The sequence below is a fragment of the Phyllopteryx taeniolatus genome, chromosome 2 (assembly GCF_024500385.1).
Source record: "Phyllopteryx taeniolatus isolate TA_2022b chromosome 2, UOR_Ptae_1.2, whole genome shotgun sequence".
Classification (NCBI taxonomy): Eukaryota; Metazoa; Chordata; class Actinopteri; order Syngnathiformes; family Syngnathidae; genus Phyllopteryx; species Phyllopteryx taeniolatus.
The window spans coordinates 31975404-31992506 of NC_084503.1; the positions used below are offsets into that span (position 1 = coordinate 31975404).

General features: G+C 42.7%; 1 protein-coding gene and 1 long non-coding RNA gene across 4 annotated transcripts in view; one reads left to right on the forward strand and one right to left on the reverse strand.

Annotated features, from left to right (window-relative positions):
• LOC133474251 (uncharacterized) overlaps window positions 1-15715 on the forward strand; it is a 32337-nt gene extending 16622 nt beyond the window's left edge. Inside the window, exons 7-8 of one of the 2 annotated variants that reach the window (XR_009787428.1) lie at window positions 3629-3718; window positions 13146-15715. This is a non-coding gene — a long non-coding RNA (uncharacterized LOC133474251). Of the gene's footprint in view, window positions 1-884; window positions 977-1692; window positions 3197-3628; window positions 3719-13145 lie in introns of those variants that run through there. The other variant, XR_009787429.1, reaches the window with a different exon arrangement.
• LOC133474250 (FERM domain-containing protein 5-like) overlaps window positions 1-17103 on the reverse strand; it is a 58836-nt gene that overhangs the window by 22005 nt on the left and 19728 nt on the right. The window contains exons 1-2 of one of the 2 annotated variants that reach the window (XM_061765741.1): window positions 8984-10397; window positions 2879-2983 (exon numbers count right to left, since the gene is read on the reverse strand). In XM_061765741.1, the coding sequence (XP_061621725.1) occupies window positions 2879-2983; window positions 8984-9013 (135 nt within the window). In that variant the 5' untranslated portion in view covers window positions 9014-10397. Of the gene's footprint in view, window positions 1-2878; window positions 2984-8983; window positions 10398-17103 lie in introns of those variants that run through there. The other variant, XM_061765740.1, reaches the window with a different exon arrangement.

Sequence of the window (17103 nt, forward strand, 5' to 3'; positions counted from 1 at the left end):
TCCCACAGGCCAAAAAGGCCTTCTTCAGCTTGACGACATCCCTCACCGCTGGGTTCGGGGGTTGCCGCCAACTTATGGCCACACCTCCGGTCGGCCACGTCGGCAAAGGAGGCGTGGAACACGCCCCCGAAACGTGAGCAAAGTTCTGTCGGATGAAACGCCTTCTGACAGGGGATTCTTCCAGATGTTCCCAGCAGACCCTCACAATAACTTTGGGCCTGCCAGGTTACACCAGCATCTTCCCCCACCATCGGAGCCAACACACCACCAGGTGGTGATCAGTTGACAGCTCGGCCCCTCTCTTCACCCGAGTGTCCAAGACATGCGCCCGCAAGTCCGATGACACAAACACAAAGTCGATCATCGAACTGCGGCCTAGGGTGTCCTGGTGCCATGTTCATGTATGGACACCCCTATGCTTGAACATGGTGTTCGTTATGGACAATCCGTGGTGAGCACAGAGGTCCGCTCGGGTTCTGATCGGGGGGCGCGCTAAAGCGCCAAAAAGTAGAAGAAACAGAGTCAAGGTGCAGATAAATGAGGAGAAGGTGCCAGGAAAAGGGTGCTCTTGAACCACATTCTTTGGCCGATTTTTGCAAAATGCACATTTCTTTATGACGAGCTGGAGAAATACACTGTTCAGATAATAAATGAATGTATTGCAGCTACCCTGGAGTAGTGCTTTGATTTTGATTTTAAGATGAAAAAGGCCCTCCTCCTTGATCGTATGACTTTCTTTGCGCCATGTGCATGTACTCACGGCTGGTAACAAGGTGTTCTAAAGTGGCCACACCAGCCCGAAACCCAGGTCCTCCGCTCCACACGCTGACAGTCAAGTTGCACTTGAATTTTTTTTTTAATTCCCCCTCTCCCCATTGGTGCAGACCCGGCCACCAGACGCTCACCTTTGAGCCCCAACTCCGGGCTTGGCTCCAGGGTGGCGGCCCCGGTGACCCGCGTCCAGGCAACGGAAAAGGTGATCTAATCAATTTACTCATCATAGGGGGTCTTTTAGCCATGCTTTGTCTGGCCCTCACCTAGAACCTGTTTGTCATGGGTGACCCAGCCAGGGGCATAAAGCCCCAGACAACTTAGCACCTAGGAACACTAGGATTCACAAACCCCTCCACCACGATAAGGTGACTGCTCAAGGAGTGGGGAGCAATATTGATTGCGTGATGTTCCGGTGCGACATCGACCAGCGAGAGCATGAGTGGATTTATCCCGTGAGCTGATTGGCTGCGCATCATCGCAGCCTCACCCAGCATCTTCCCTTGTTGTGTCTCGCCAGTCTCGTCCACACTGTTGACTGTCTCGCATACTGTATCTTAGTGTTGTGTTCTGTGATAACTTTTTTGGATTAGTTAACCGCTTACAATGCCCCCGAAGCACTTACTCCGGGGCGCCCAAGAGGAAGAAGATGATAACCATCAGCGAAAAAGTGGAACTTATACATATGATCAAAGAAGGCAGAAGTTATGCATCTGTGGCACGCCATTATGGGGTGAATGAATCTGCAGTGCGATACATCAAGAAAGAGGAAGTAAACAGCCGCAAAACTGCTTCAATAAGGAAGCGAAACGTGCGGTAACTCCGCGTAATAAGAGACGGGGTTATATCTTGTACAGGGGAATTTTGAAGCAAAAGAAAAAACAAAGAAAACAACTACCCATCACCATGTTTTTCTCCAAGGTAAAACCCCAGCTACACCATTAGTGCCTCCAGCAGAAGAGTCTCCGAGTGAACCTAAAGCCTCTATGAGTCAAGCGAGAGCCTCTCCTCCTCCACCAACGCAAGCCTCTTCGCCTCTCTCAGAAGGCAATGTTGATGAATGTTAATTACTGTATAAGGTTTTATAACTAAAGATTTAAGCAAATACGTGTACTGTTGTAACGTTTGTAATCTCAAATATGTAAAGTATAAATACTGTTTACATATTTTAAACATTCAGGTACCCACATACACGAAAATTCCTGGGGATTTCTGAGGCAACCTGCTAATGACAATCTGCGACACTCAAAGCTCAGTGAACCCTTCCCTCTGAGATTTCTTCACTGTCGTGTTGGTCTCAAGATGTCAAAATGTGAACAGCATGATGAAGAGGACTGTTTAAATAGCAATTCTAATTAAACCAGGAAATATGTTGGTCAATTAATGGTTCAAAAACCTGTCGTACATACATTTTGCAGTTGCGCTCTTTTGTTAGAGAACAGTAAGTTGTGCAAAAGATATTGAAACACTGAACAGTTGGATGTGCAAAAAGTTTAGAGAAGGCCAAATTCAGTTAAGCAGGAAGGATTTTAGTGCGGTGACACGGTGGAAGACTGATTAGAGCGTCAGCCTCACAGTTCTGAGGACCGGGGTTCAATCCCCGGCCCCGCCTGTGTGGAGTTTGCATGTTCTCCCCGTGCCCGTGTGGGTTTTCTCCGGTTTCATCCCAAAAACATGCAAGAACTGGGGACTCTAAATTGCCCATAGGTGTGAATGTTAGTGCGAATGGTTGTTTGTTTGTATGTGCCCTGCTATTGGCTGGCAACCAGTTCAGAGTGTACCCCGCCTCCTGTCCGATGATAGCTGGGATGGGCTCCAGCACGCCCGCGACCCTGGTGAGGAGAAGCGGCTCAGAAAATGGATGGAAGGATGGATGGATGGATGGATGGGTTTTTAGTGCATGTAAGGTCATCCTGAAATTTCGAAAGTCTCATATCTGAAACATTTTGGGAGCAGTGTAAGTTGCATGTGCAGTGTCATCGCTCTGCTTGTCACAGTCTCCAAATTTCAGAGATTCAAGATTCAAGAAATAAAGAAGCCAGTTATATTTTTTGAAGGGTATCTGCAAAAAATGAATAAATAAGATATTGTTATTGGTATTATTTACCCGCTGCTTGTCTGGATCCACATATCTGATGCCGAAGTAATCTTTCTCCAGTAGGTTGAGGTGGTGGCAGATGAGGTCAAACAGGTACTGTCCCTTTGCGTCCCGCTACAAGAGAAAGACATTGGCATTATTACTTCTGTGCCCATTTATTCAAGGGGAGAGTATATGGAAAAATCCCTCCTTAGTGGCTTGTGTACAAATGGTTGTGCCTTTGAAGTTCCAGCCATCTATTATGAAATTAAACAACCGAGTAAATCTGTTTTTTAAATCTGCCTATTTCTGAAAATGTGTCTTTGAACAAACAATTCTGAATTTTACCAAATGATGTCACAATTTATAATTTACATAATAAACCCCCCCACCCCCCCACACTGAGTTTCTCCATCCATGACCTGCTCATTCTAGGCTTGCTTAAGATCTAAAGCCACTTTCAAGTGACAACTGACTACACAGTCTGAAATACTATCTTCATGCACAAACACCAGTATCTCTTACTGGTACAGCGCCCCTTCTATCATGTGAATGCCAAAAGGTAAGCAGAGTTGGGTTTTGTTGGGTGCACAGATTAGCGCTAGCTAACAGCGTTAGCTTCAGATAAGGGGCACGTACTAGATCACTCCGTGAAGTTGTTGATGCGGTGGATGTGGGGATATTTGCGTTTAGTGATACGTCCATGTGCCACATACGTACACAAAGCATAGTGTATGAACTTCTGCCTCCATAAATGAGATTATTTTATTGTCTTTACAGGTGCTTGCTTTCCCCCCCACACTCCTGACTCCAATTCAGCAAGTCCAAGTTTAATATATCATCAACATAAATACACAGAAGAATCACAAGGTAATTTTGTTGTCATCGTATCCAATATTTTTTTAAGGGAAAAAACTGCCACCAGACATTGTTTAAATATTTCACCGCCCTCCAGGGAGGAATATGAGGGCGATCAAATATTCATATTGAAGCAGCAGCCATCTGTGATGGCTGCTGCGCCAAAAAGTAGAAGAAACAGAGTCAAGGTGCAGATAAATGAGGAGGAGGTGCCAGGAAAAGGGTCCTCTGGAACCATATTCTTTGGCTGATTTTTGTGTTGGGTAGTGCAAAATGCACATTTCTTTATGACGAGCTGGAGAAATACACTGTTCAGATAATAAATGAATGTACTGCAGCTGCCCTGGAGTAGTGCTTTGATTTTGATTTTAAGAGGATGAAAAAGGCCCTCCTCCTTGATCTTCTGACTTTCTTTGCGCCATGTGCATGTACTCAAGGCTGATAATGAGTGGCCACACCAGCCCGAAACCCCGGTCCTCCACTCCACACGCTGACAGTCAAGTTGCACTTGAAAAAAAAAAAAATTCCCCCTCTCCTTACTCTCCTATCTTTCTCTAAGTGATGTGCGTGCACTCACAGCTGACAACGAGGCACTCTAAAACAGCAACGTCAGCAGGCAATCTGAAGGGAAGATGTATTTTCGGGGTGTGGGCATAGCTCGCTAGCTAGCGAACCACACATCGTGATTGTGGCGGATAACGACTGATGCAAACAAAGGCACTCAATTTTTCATTACATGGGGGAAGCGATGAGTCGAGCCAAGTCAAAGTGCGGCATTAGGCACTGTTTTAGCCGTACACCAAAAAAAAATCATGTTTTCAGCAATTATTTTTAAACGTGTAATATGTATTTAGAAACAAATCTCTGAATGCTCTTTACAAAGTCTTTAATTATTAGCTCATTTGACGTTTCTTTGAAAAGCCGTTTAAATAATAGACAAATGTTTCAAAATAATGCAATCAATTAAGGCTAAAACGAAGTGATACACAGTGAACCCTCGCAATGAAATGTAAATCTTACTTGTTATTATTATTATTGGTTATCATCATTGCGGCATGGTAGCCGACTGGTTAGCACATCTGCCTCACAGTTCTGAGGACCGGGTTTCAAATCCCGGCCTCGCCTGTGTGGAGTTTGCATGTTCTCCCCGTGCCCGTGTGGGTTTTCTCCAGGTACTCCGGTTTCCTCCCGCATCCCAAAAACATTAATTGAATACTCTAAATTGCCCGTAGATGTGAATATGAGTGCGAATGGTTGTTTGTTTCTATGTGCCCTGCGTTTGGCTGGCGACCAGTTCAGTGTGTACCCCGCCTCTCACCCGAAGATAGCTGGGATAGGCTTTAGCACGCCCGCGACCCAAGTGAGGATAAAACGGTACAGAAAATGGATGGATGGGTTATCACCATTTAACCAAATGAAAAATTATCTTGTATCATGAAATTTGCTAATGTCAGGTTGCTATTTATGCATGATAGTGTTTCAACCTAGAATGTTTGTGTTACTTTCGAGGTCAAATCATCCCGCCAATTTTATATCAGATTCTGAATTGTCCGACTACTGCGGCATTGGACTTTAGATGTTCCACTGTAATTAGGATTCCACAACAAGTGCGATCCAAAACGTCTTTCTACTTCTCTTCTCTCAAGGTGGGATCTTGTCGAGTAGAGCTTTACTGCAAAATACATCGAAGGACGACGGCGACTCCGTCAGCGTATCCCTTTGTCATTGTCATGGCATCCTTATTCTCCAGGACAGACCTGCTGACTCACCCAGCAGCAAAAATAGAAGCGTGCACACATGCGCACGCACACGCACACGCACACACACACACACACACACACACACACCGAGTCGTAATCTTTCTTGCTCTCAACAAATCTCCTGATCCACAGCATTTCTTCTGCATTAATCTTTTTCCCCATCTGCTGTTTACACTTGACACCAACACATTCCTTCTCAGTTCGTCATCAGTGCTACTGGCTGCTGCCTCCTTAATACTACTATTACTATGTATATGTGTGTGTGTGTGTGTGTGTGTGTGTGTGTGTGTGTGTGTGTGTGTGTAGGTGCGTACGTGTGTGTGTGTCTGCATCTTTGTTCCCCACTGCTGTTAAAAAAAATTTATTAATGCAGTGAGAGAAATTTTCACCTCTTGGGGAAACCGTCAACGGCGACCTACAAAAAAGTCAAATAAAAACTCAAGAGTTTAAATCGTCCTATGAGAATTCAGCAAATCTCATGAGACTTCAGCTTTTGAGGACGGAGTTGATGTTGGTTGCCCACTTCAGGTCCTGAGAGACTGTAATTCCCAGGAAATTGAAGGTCTCGACGGTTGACACAAGGCAGCTGGACAACGTGAGGGGCAGCTGTGGCGAAGGATGCCTCCTGAAGTCCACGATCATCTCTACAGTCTTGAGCGTGTTCAGCTCCAGGTTGTGTCGGCCGCACCACAGCTCCAGCCGCTCCGCTTCCCGTCGATATGCAGACTCGTCACCGTCCTTGATGTGGCCGATGACAGTGGTGTCATCTGCAAACTTCAGGAGTTTGACAGTCGGGTGCGCTAAGGTGCAGTCGTTCGTGTAGAGAGAGAAGAGCAGCGGAGAGAGGACACAACCTTGGGGCGCCCCAGTGCTGATGCTGCGTGTGGATGAGGTGGCCTCCCCCAGCCTGACCTGCTGTGTCCTGCCCGTCAGGAAGCTGCAAATCCACTGGCAGATGGGAGGTGAGACGCTGAGCTGGAGAAGCTTGGATGAAAGGAGTTCAGGGATGATGGTGTTGAACGCTGAGCTGTCCACAAACAGGATACTCGCGTAGGTCCCCGCACTGTCGAGGTGTTCTTGGATGAAGTGCAGTCCCATGTTGACTGCATCATCCGCAGACCTGTTCGCTCGGTAGGCAAACTGCAGGGGGTCCAGCAGGGGACCTGTGACGCTCTTGAGGTGGTCCAGCACGTCCTTTGAACGTCTCGTTCAAAGGACTTCATAACCACAGATGTCAAGGCGACAGGCCTGTAGTCATTTAGACCCGAGATTGCAGGTTTCTTGGGGACTGGAATGATGGTGGAGCGTTTGAAACAGGATGGAACTTCGCACAGTTCCAGAGATCTATTGAAGATCTGAGTGAAGACTGGCGCAAGCTGGTCCGCGCAGACTTCGAGACAGGATGGGGACACATGGTCTGGGGCTGCCGCTTTGTTAATCTTTTGTTGTTTGAAGATGCGTCTCACATCCTGTTCATGGATGGTTAACGCAGAAGTCAGAGGTGTGATTGTGGTCGATGGTGCGGCCGAGTGGGTGTGGGGTGTGAAAGTGTCCTTTTCAAATCTGCAGTAGAAGGTATTCAAGTCGTTGGCTAGTGTGCTATTGTTCTCAGCTTGGGGGGATCGTTGCTTGTAATTAGTCAGCGATTGGAATGCATGCCAGACTGATTTAGAGTCGTTAGCGCTAAACTGTTTTTCCAACTTTGCTGCAGAGTTCCTCTTTGCAATGTTAATTTCTTTAGTCGGCTGGTTTCTAGCTCGATTATACAGGGCCCTGTCCCCGCTCTGATATGCGTCCTCATTAGCTTGGCGAAGCTGCTTAAGTTTAGCAGTGAACCACGGCTTGTTGTTGTTGAAAGTGCAAAATGACTTTGTTGGTAGACACACCTCTTCACAGAAACTGATATAGGATGTAACCGTGTCCGTATATTCATCCAGGCTGCCAGCTGAACTTTCAAAGACACTCCAGCCTGTGCAGTCTAAACCGCTTTGAAGTTCCATCTTTGCTTCGTTGGTCCACTTTTTCACTGTTTTCACTGTAGGCTTCGCGCATTTAAGTTCTTGCCAGTACGTCGGTATTAAGTGAATTAAGCAGTGATCAGACGGGCCCAGGGCTGCACGAGGTATAGCGCGGTATGCGTTTTTTAGCGTAGTATAGCAGTGGTTCAATGTTATTTTCCCTGGTAGGACAGTCGGTGTGCTGCTTGTATTTAGGGAGTTCGTGGTTGAGTTTAGCTTTGTTAAAGTCCCCGAGAACAATGAGGGGTGAGTCCGGGTGTTTTTTTTCAATTTCGTTGACTTGTTCGGCGAGCGTTAGCAGTCATACCAGATGACTTACAGTATGTCAACAGTTTGGAGATAGGCGACTGCAGAATGGATGATTAATTCTGCTCCAGCGGTGACCGCGCTCCCGTCACGAAGCCGCGGGACAGGCGGGTGCCCCGCGAGCTGTCCAATAAGCACATTTTGAGCCCCGCCCCTGCGATGTGCTGCTCGGCTCCTGTCAAGCCAGAGGCGCTTCCGTCACAAAGCAGTGTCTAAGGCGACCGGTCCAGCCAACACGCTGTGCTCTCGAATAAAAAGAAGTGCAATAAACTATTAACGAGAACAAGCAGCGGGCGATCAACAACATCTCTCTTGAAAATGAACGATTACTAGTGCTTTGACGCCGTAAAGTACAAAACACGATTCACCACTCTGCATGCAAGCAACCGGGCGACCGGGCTTTGTGATGGGACTGCGGCTGGCTTTTTCTTTTCAACAAATACAATTCAACAGCAAAACAAGTTTTCTTGAACATGGCATACATTTCGGCGGCACGGTGGCCGACTGGTTAGAGCGTCAGCCTCACAGTTCAATCCCCGGTCCCGCCTGTGTGGAGTTTGCATGTTCTACCCGTGCCTGCGTGGGTTTTCTCCGGGCACTCCGGTTTCCTGCCACATCCCAAAAACATGCATTGATTGGGGACTCTAAATTGCCCGTAGGTGTGAATGTGAGTGCGAATGTTGTTTGTTTGTATGTGCCCTGCGATTGGCTGGCAACCAGTTCAGGGTGTACCCCGCCTCCTGCCCGATGATAGCTGGGATAGGCTCCAGCACGCCCGCGACCCTAGTGAGGAGAAGCGGCTCAGAAAATGGATGAATGGATGGCATACATTTCACTTAAATAGAACTCTTTTTAGAGTAACACCTTATCATTTCGGACATTTTAACATCCAGAAACATGCTTTTCTAACAGTCTTGCCACACAAACAGTAGATAAGAGACGAAATAAAGATAAGAGATGAAGAGAAAGTAGAATCTGGTGGGTTTACAAGTGGGAATATGGATGCCATGTTACCTTAGTGTTACTACAAAGTAATTTATTTTCACTCATGGAGGCAGCAGTTGATACACTACATTGTGTGTATATCATCAAACAAATTTCCCCCACAACTTTGCCCCGAGTGATGAAGTATGTGTCACTTACACAAAAAGGTAATCTGTGCATCCGACAAAATTCGTCGCAGTTCTGCTTACCGTTTGGCTTTGCCATGACAGCAGAGACATGTGGGTGTTTCTCCATGAAAGTGCCTCGCATTGATCGTGTTCCCTTGCATCTTCCCTTGTTGTGTCTCGCCAGTCTCGTCCACGCTGTTGTGTTCGCAATAACTTTTTTTGTTTAAGTGATAATTTTTTTGATGAGTTAAGCAAGCCCTTACAATGCCGCCTAAGCGCTGTGCCCCTGCGAAAGCTTCCTCCGGGGCGCCCAAGAGGAAGAAAAAGATGATGACCATCAGCGAAAAAGTGAAACGTTTACATATGATCAAAGAGGGCGAAGGTTATGCATCTGTGGCACGCCATTAGGGCGGGAATGAATCTACAGTGCGGTACATCAAGAAAGAGGAAGCAAACAGCCGCAAAACTGCTTCAATAAGGACGCGAAATGTGTGGTAACTCCGCGGAATAAGAGACGGGGTTATGTTTGAAGCAAAAGAAAAAACAAAGACAACAACTACCCATCACCATGAAGGCAATGTTGATGAATGTTAATTACTGTATAAGGTTTTATAATTAAAGATTTAAGTAAATACGTGTACTGTTGTTATTACAACATACGAATATGACAACCTGTTTCTCTATATTGTCCTGTTGGTGACAGTTGTGTCACTCTCAAAATGGTGTTTAATAAGCATCAAACGCGACACATGTAGATGAATTAATAAACTTTTTAAATTACTATTACATGCATGCTGGTTCCATTTCACTGAAAATGCTCCCTAACTTAATAATTTTGCTAATTGGTGGTCATCTAACCTATGGGCAATGCTAAAGAAAAAGAAAAAGAAAGAAAGAAATTGTGAATGAAGACTCTGTGTGTGCAGTTTTATCCACCAAAGTCTAAAACTATATTAAAGCAGAACAATCAGAGAGAGAAAAATGTCTTCAATAAATAAAGGCCCATTAGATACTCGTGCTGTGTTTTTATTACATCCATAAATTAAAGTCATATAAACCAAGAGATGAAAATAAACTCAAAACAGGCCAAATGCTTTTTGTAGTTTTGTTGTTGTTGTTTTTTTGTTTCGCACATGTTCGGCCAGTCTCTCCGCCCAGTCAGGCCTCGTGCCAGTTTAATTATTGAGAGGGGTTCAATAACAGCTTGGGGAACACCACATCAATAAATGATGCTGTCATTTTTTTAAAGCTGCAGGCTGGAAATTGCAAAAACAAAGCAAATGATCCTTTCTCGCGTTTCTGTACTCCGGTAAACAGGGTCGACTTCTCATACTTATGGCTCTTTGGAATCCTATGATAGCAATATTTACTCTCCAGGTTTTCTTTTAACACCTCTTAGTTATTTTTGTTCTATCTGTTATTGCAGTTCCCTTGTGCCATTATGTCCTCGAATCACTTTTTACTTGGCTGACAATAAAATGCCAGCTCTTCAATTGCTCCCTGCCAACCATTTACAAAAAAAATAAAAAATAAAAAATAAAAAAATAAATATAATTTGTGTGAAGCTGCACTTTCTCCAAACCATTATTACACACTTTCATCTTGGTTTAGGAAACTCACACAGTCGGTCTCCAAAGAAAGTTACATCTCTCAATGCCAAACCAGCTACCAAGTGCAGTTTACAAAGTTCAACCAATTCTTTTTTTTTTTTTTTCCCCAGTTTTTTTTGTAACGTGACCAGTGATGGTGAAGAGGAAATTGCAACATAGGAAAAAGTCTGGCTGCTCAATATGACCAATACAAATAATTCAATATATGTTGCGCACACAGCTGAAATTAAATATTAAATACACTGTGAGGTTACAGGCGCAGCTCATTGAACTAGATTATTGTACTTTATACTGTCACACTGTCAAGCTATACTGTCATCATTGTTCCTGTGTGTCATTTTCAGGAGAGAATATTAGGGGCTTAATAAATAATTAGCCATGCTCATGAAAATGTTCACTTCTCCAAAACGAGCCTCATTAAGAAATGAGGATTCTCTTAACTGGATCCACTAATCAGTGCCAAAAATCTGGAGCACTGCTCCCCGTTGTGAGAGACTTTACTTTCCATAATTGGAAAAGTAATTGTCTACCTCACTCTCCTGTCATAACTTACTGCATACATTTTGTCTCAGCTTGATGGTTAGGAATTTAGTTGATTGTGTACAATTGATTTGTTCTTGTTGATTCAGTCTCCCGTGGTTTGTTGTCTAAAGGAGGGAAACCGGGACTGGTCATAGTCAATTGCAGTGCACATATAGACAAACAACCATTCACACTTACATTCATAACTACTATGGACAATTTATAGTCTTTAATGAACCTAAGATGCAAGAATTTGGAATGTGGGAAGCGTTTCCCTAACGAGGACAAGCACTCCAGAAAATCGATGGACATGTTTAGACGTGACGTACTGTATTAGACACAACCTTGCATGTCATGAACACATTTTCATTGAGGGGCCTTAACTCCAGCATGACATCGTAGTTATGGTTTCCCTCAGAGGGGCGTGACTGTGAAAACCATAGTGCCTTGCCATGTGTGTGTGTGCGTGTACGTGCGAGTGTATGTGTTCGCGTGGGTGTGTTTGCGTTTACATGTGGGGATGGGAGGGGTGGGTTTTTGTATATTTTTTATTCCCATTGTCTGTTTTTATCTCTGCAGTGCACTTTGTGTTGCATTTTTATTGTATGAAAAGTGCTCTATAAATACAATTTGAATTGATTTCAATTTGATATGAATCACGACAGAATATATATACAGATACAGAATTGCCCCTGCATTTGATTTTTATTCGACATATTTTTAAAAATAGCGGCAAGCAAGTATTTGTCAGTTTATGTTGAGAATGGGCTAAGTGAAAACAAATACTTGTAAAAATGTTTAAAGTAAAGGAAAAATGCAAGTTCGGTGCAGATTTTCTGCCAGAATGAAAAGAACAACGTCAACGAATGAGAGAGAGGAGAGGAGAGTCACCTATTGTGAGCGCAGGTTAGTGGCTGCATTGACTCCTTGAGCGTCAGTTGTGGCCGTGCAGCTAGTGTATGCAAGTGCTGAGTGTTTATTTTGTTGCCGTTTGTTTGTAAAGTGATTGCAAGTGCACCGCCAGCTGTGTCTGTCCCTGACCACCTGTGGGGGCATTACAAAATTGTACACATGGCCTTGTGTAGGCCGGTACTGCTTGACACTTTACATTGCACTTTTCATTCATTTTTTTAAAGTGTGAAATAATCCCAAATTTTGGATATCTTTGCATATTTACTTTTTTTTTGTTTTTGTTTTTTCTTTGGCTTGTTCTGAGCAGTTTTTACATCCATTTTGTTTAGAGTCATGGAGTCTATCCTAGCTGACTATGGGTGAGAGGTGGGACACACTGAACTGGTCACCAGTCATACCATAGACAAACAAGCATTTCACACTCATGTTCACAGCTACGGACAATCTAGTCTTCAATAAGCCTAACATACTTGTTTTGGGGATGTGTGAGGAAGCTGGAGTATCCAGAGAAAACCCATGCAAGCGTGGGGAGAACATCCAAACTCTAACCTGAGCTGGGATTTGAACCCAGAACTTCTCGACATTGAGGCAGACGTCCTAATCACAGCCCACCGTGATTTCTTTTTTGCTGTTTTGATTTTTTTTCGCGGGGAATGACAGCACAGCAGGGTACTAGTGGTGGCAAAGAGGAAACGAAGTGTGACGATAAGCGGGAAATTGATCTTGCTGCAAACGGGCGACTAAAACACACCAAAAAATATTGAAAGTTAGTAAATATTTCATGTCTAACTGTTCCACACAATTCTTCAACATGAAAACATAAAAAGTTAATTCATAAACAACACGAAGTTTAACAAAATACAATTCTGTGTAACTGGTTTCCATAGTCCTTTTTTTGTTTGTTTGTTTGTTTTTTATTTTTATTTTGTTTTTTTTGGGGGGGGGGGGGGGGGGTATTGGACACCAGAACGTGAGCTGCCTTATGTGAAGAGATTCACCTCAGGGGCAAAATGTTCACAACCATGTGCATGACTTGTCATCACAGTGTCGATGGAAAATGTTTATTAACTTGTTTCATGACAATGTTAACTGACTTCAAATGTTGCCTGTGAATTATGTTTTAAAGGAGTCCTAAAAAATGTGTACCTAGAAAAATAGATCATAGCTGATGTATTCTTTGTGCCCTTTCTATCCTGCAGGGACCCACTTTGGTATTCATCTCACATGAGCAGTGATTAACCACCCACTCAGGACCTTTAATACTGCACACACACAACAAACACTTGGAAACATTGCTTGTTCAATAGTGATTCCTGTTTGTGCTGACATAAGGAATTCACTGGTCCAAAGGAAACTAATAATACGGAAAGAACACTGCAACTGTTTCGACATTGCGATCAGATCGGAAGAATGGCTTTCTAACTTATTGTACATGAGTACAGGGTGACTTTTAATATAGCATCAATCTGCCTTTGCGCTTTTTGTACTCAGGATGCTATCTTGCTACAGTCATGCTCAAAAACATAATGACTGTCTGATTGTCTATCTGGTCAGATTTCATGTCTGACAGTCAGAGGGAAAAAAACAAAAAATATGCATTCATGGCTAAAATCTTTATTTTAATATTATGTGTTTTTTTTTTAGCATGACTGTATATGTATATGTATATGCGTGATTCTCAAAGTGTGATACCAGTACCACGAGTGCTGCTACGAGTTCCGTTATATTTACCTTTTAAGTTCAATACATTTGCATTTAATCGTTAAGAACTTGGTTTTGAAACATTTACTTAGGTACAAATTCTATTTAACTTTTCTGTGCAATGCATTTTAAATAAATCCTATTTCAATACAATTTAAAATAATAATAATAAAAATTAAAAAAAAACATTTTCCTGTATGTTATTGCAGTGCTATTGTTCAAACTGTGCATAACGTTACAGTGGCTTACACAAATATGAAATAGCATTTTTAGGAATACAGCTTCCGCCTCATTTTTGATGAACATTTGGAACTACTATGCTACTGTATTTGAATGTTGGTCATTATTTTTCTTTGCCAAATCTTCAGTTTTCCAGTTACTTACCCCGACATGAGGCTGGTCTATCGCTAGTGACAAGACCTCGCGCAAACCAACTCGACTAACGGGACGAAAGTCTCATTTCATCTCGTCAATATATTCAGCCTGCAGGATCCCATTAGTGGAACAATCCTTGAGCCTGCACTCACTCAGGGTTCAAATAAGAGAAAGTCATAACATCTTACCCCAAAAAAATCTGTTATGTTGTCTGTCTGTAAAGCTTTGTTCAATCTATCGTACATTGATTTATCCCACAGGCGAATAAACTTGATTCATAGTCATTTCTCCGCCGCCTCAGGGATATTTTATGCGCAACACAGGTCAGTGTTATTTGAATGGCATTTCAATTTTGTGTGTTAATAACAGTATACTTGAGATCTGACAATTCTTCTATTTCAATGTAAATTGCTTGGGGACTTTTAATGTAAATATTAGTATCATTAACAATTGGAAGATGCTACATGATGAGGATACAATTTGGTCTTTAAAACCACATGATAATAATTACCAGTTATTAAGTTTTTTTCTTCTTTTTTTTTTTAGTAAACTTCATTAAAAATCAATGACTAAAACTGTGAGCCTGTTTTTGAAAATGAAGTTTAACAATAAAAAAAAGTAATAATGCTGGTTTTTGGCGTCTTACAAAATTACATTTTGATTCTTTAGTTTGATGCCAACAGTGAAACTGGAGTACAGACATACCACTAACGGGCCTAATATGAGCCTGATTCCATCCTTCTAATTAAAGTCGGCAAAGGCCTGATTATCGGATGTCTCTAAGGCCCACTGCACACCGAGCGAACCTGTGTTGCCTGGGTATGAATACGGAAGTTTCTGCGACTCTGATTACTGGGCCGTGGCAAAGACTCCAAGTGCACTTGTGCGGTGTCATTACAAAAATGCAAAAATGCAATTTTAATCTTCATAGGTGAGGTGGGGCCGTCTCGTCCAGTAGCGCCAGAAGGCGAACAGCAGCCAGTGACGTTAATAACGTTGCTGCAACATTCAAACACAGTGGCGGAGATAATTAGTTGCAGAGATTCACCGAGCCCCTGAGACCACGACCGCGAGTCCTTTTTTTTCGTGTCACACAACACGCTGCTCACACACAACCTCACCGGTGAAAAGACAGGGCCTTTTATTCAACATACTTTGAAGCATGGCAAACTGGAAATATGGCCAAATTGGAGCTTTTTCCCTCCTTTGCTATCAAAGTCTGCAAAACCTGATTCGGGGGTGTCTCTAAAAAGATTATCCGGAGTGGTTCTCCTGTGGTGTGGGGTGTGTTGAGAGTGATTTTTGTCTTTCGTCTCCTTTTTTTTCGGCAGTCTTGATGCCCTGTGGCACCATGCTGCCTCTCACAGGTCAATCTTTGTACTACTTCAGTTATCCGGTTTGTGGGAGAATAATGGCAATTTTCGGTCGAAATATCATTATGTATTTGGTGTGCTGTGTTGGTCATCACACCATAAGATCAGTGAGAACAAAGTGAATTTTGTTGAAAAATTGGTTAAGATGCCAACGTTAGCGCTGTTGAATGAAAATCTTTTGAATGAAATCGATAGCGTACGATGAAAGTGTTTCAGTGACAAGCAAAGTCACAATTTACACACTGCAAATTATTTCTTGATCACCAAGCAGGTACACCTACACTTGGCAAAAGGCTTTTTGATTCATGTTTGTTGTAGTATATTCATGGAGGTGGTGTTAAAGAACACCACCATGATTTGATGTAGTCCCAAGCTTCTATTTTTTACAGGGAGATCGCAATAGATTTGAATAGCAGGAAAATTATTAAAATATTCTTAATCTCTCATTACTAATTTATTTCAGTAGTTCAATTCAACAAGTATCACTCAAATGTAGATTCCATACTCACAGAATGTAATATTTAACGATTTTATCATCTTTAAATTGGATGATTACATCTTACGACTAACGACAGCCCAAATTTCACTAGCGACACGAATTTGAATATTAAATAAGAAACAATCAACATTATTTTCAATATAAAATTAGGTGGGAATCGGCCTTCTTGAGTTTCACTCTTTGAATTGCGCCACCGATATAAATTAAGCTTTTACGATATGACATACGACATGTTGATGTGGCAGCACATGATTGAACTTTAGTTAGTTTAGTTGGGTATCCAGGGAGGGTGTTATGTGGAAAATTTTGTCAGACCCTGTTCTGCCCCCATTCTGCTCACTGTACAGAATTCTTAGCTATCCATTAATTCATTGTTCTGCCCATTCCTAGTATTGCTTGTCCAATGTTTGAAGGCACACATTGTATAAAAAAGATTTTAATGACACCAAACTCGACTGTTTCAGTTTAACAAGAAATTTTGAGCCAATGTTTTTGTCTGTTGGGTTCCGCCGTTTCGAAGTGTGACCTAGAAAACACAGCAACGCAATATGATGATGAATTTCTGTAGCAGAGCAGAGAACTGACAAAGGGAGTGTGTTTAAACAAAGTCAGATGAGATACTAAAGCCACTGACTAATTAATGAGCTGACTCATTTATATACGCGACTGGGGAGAGCACCACAATGGTGCACAAGCAAGTAACTTTTGCAAAGGCATCAGCGAGAAACACCTTATTAGACCTGCTTGTTTCATTGGAGAGCCCTAATTAGACTAAAATGCGTCATAAGCCTCCATTTTCTCAATTGTTGATGATTAATTCAATTTACATTACTTTTAGCTTCACTGATGCATAGGATTATGTTTTGATATTCCATTTTTTTGTTTGACTATTTATTACCTGAAATGTACCTGAATTATACACTTATTTAGTTTCAGCATCTAATGAAATTTGCAAAGGGTGCAGGCAACTGGACTCTTCTGAGGGTTCTTTTTACTGTCAGGCGTGGCTGGTGAATGACTGCTTGGTGGTAAAATATCTCGCGTGTTCAAAATCTTAGGGTGAGAGTTGTCAGGACATTGTTGTAAGCAGACGAAAGGCAAACCTCTTAGAGAAGGCCTTTCGAATTTGACATACATGGCTTCTTTCACCTGTTTCATACTAGCAGTCCTTCCTTTGTATCCAGAATTTGCATGTTTTTGTCCTCAAAG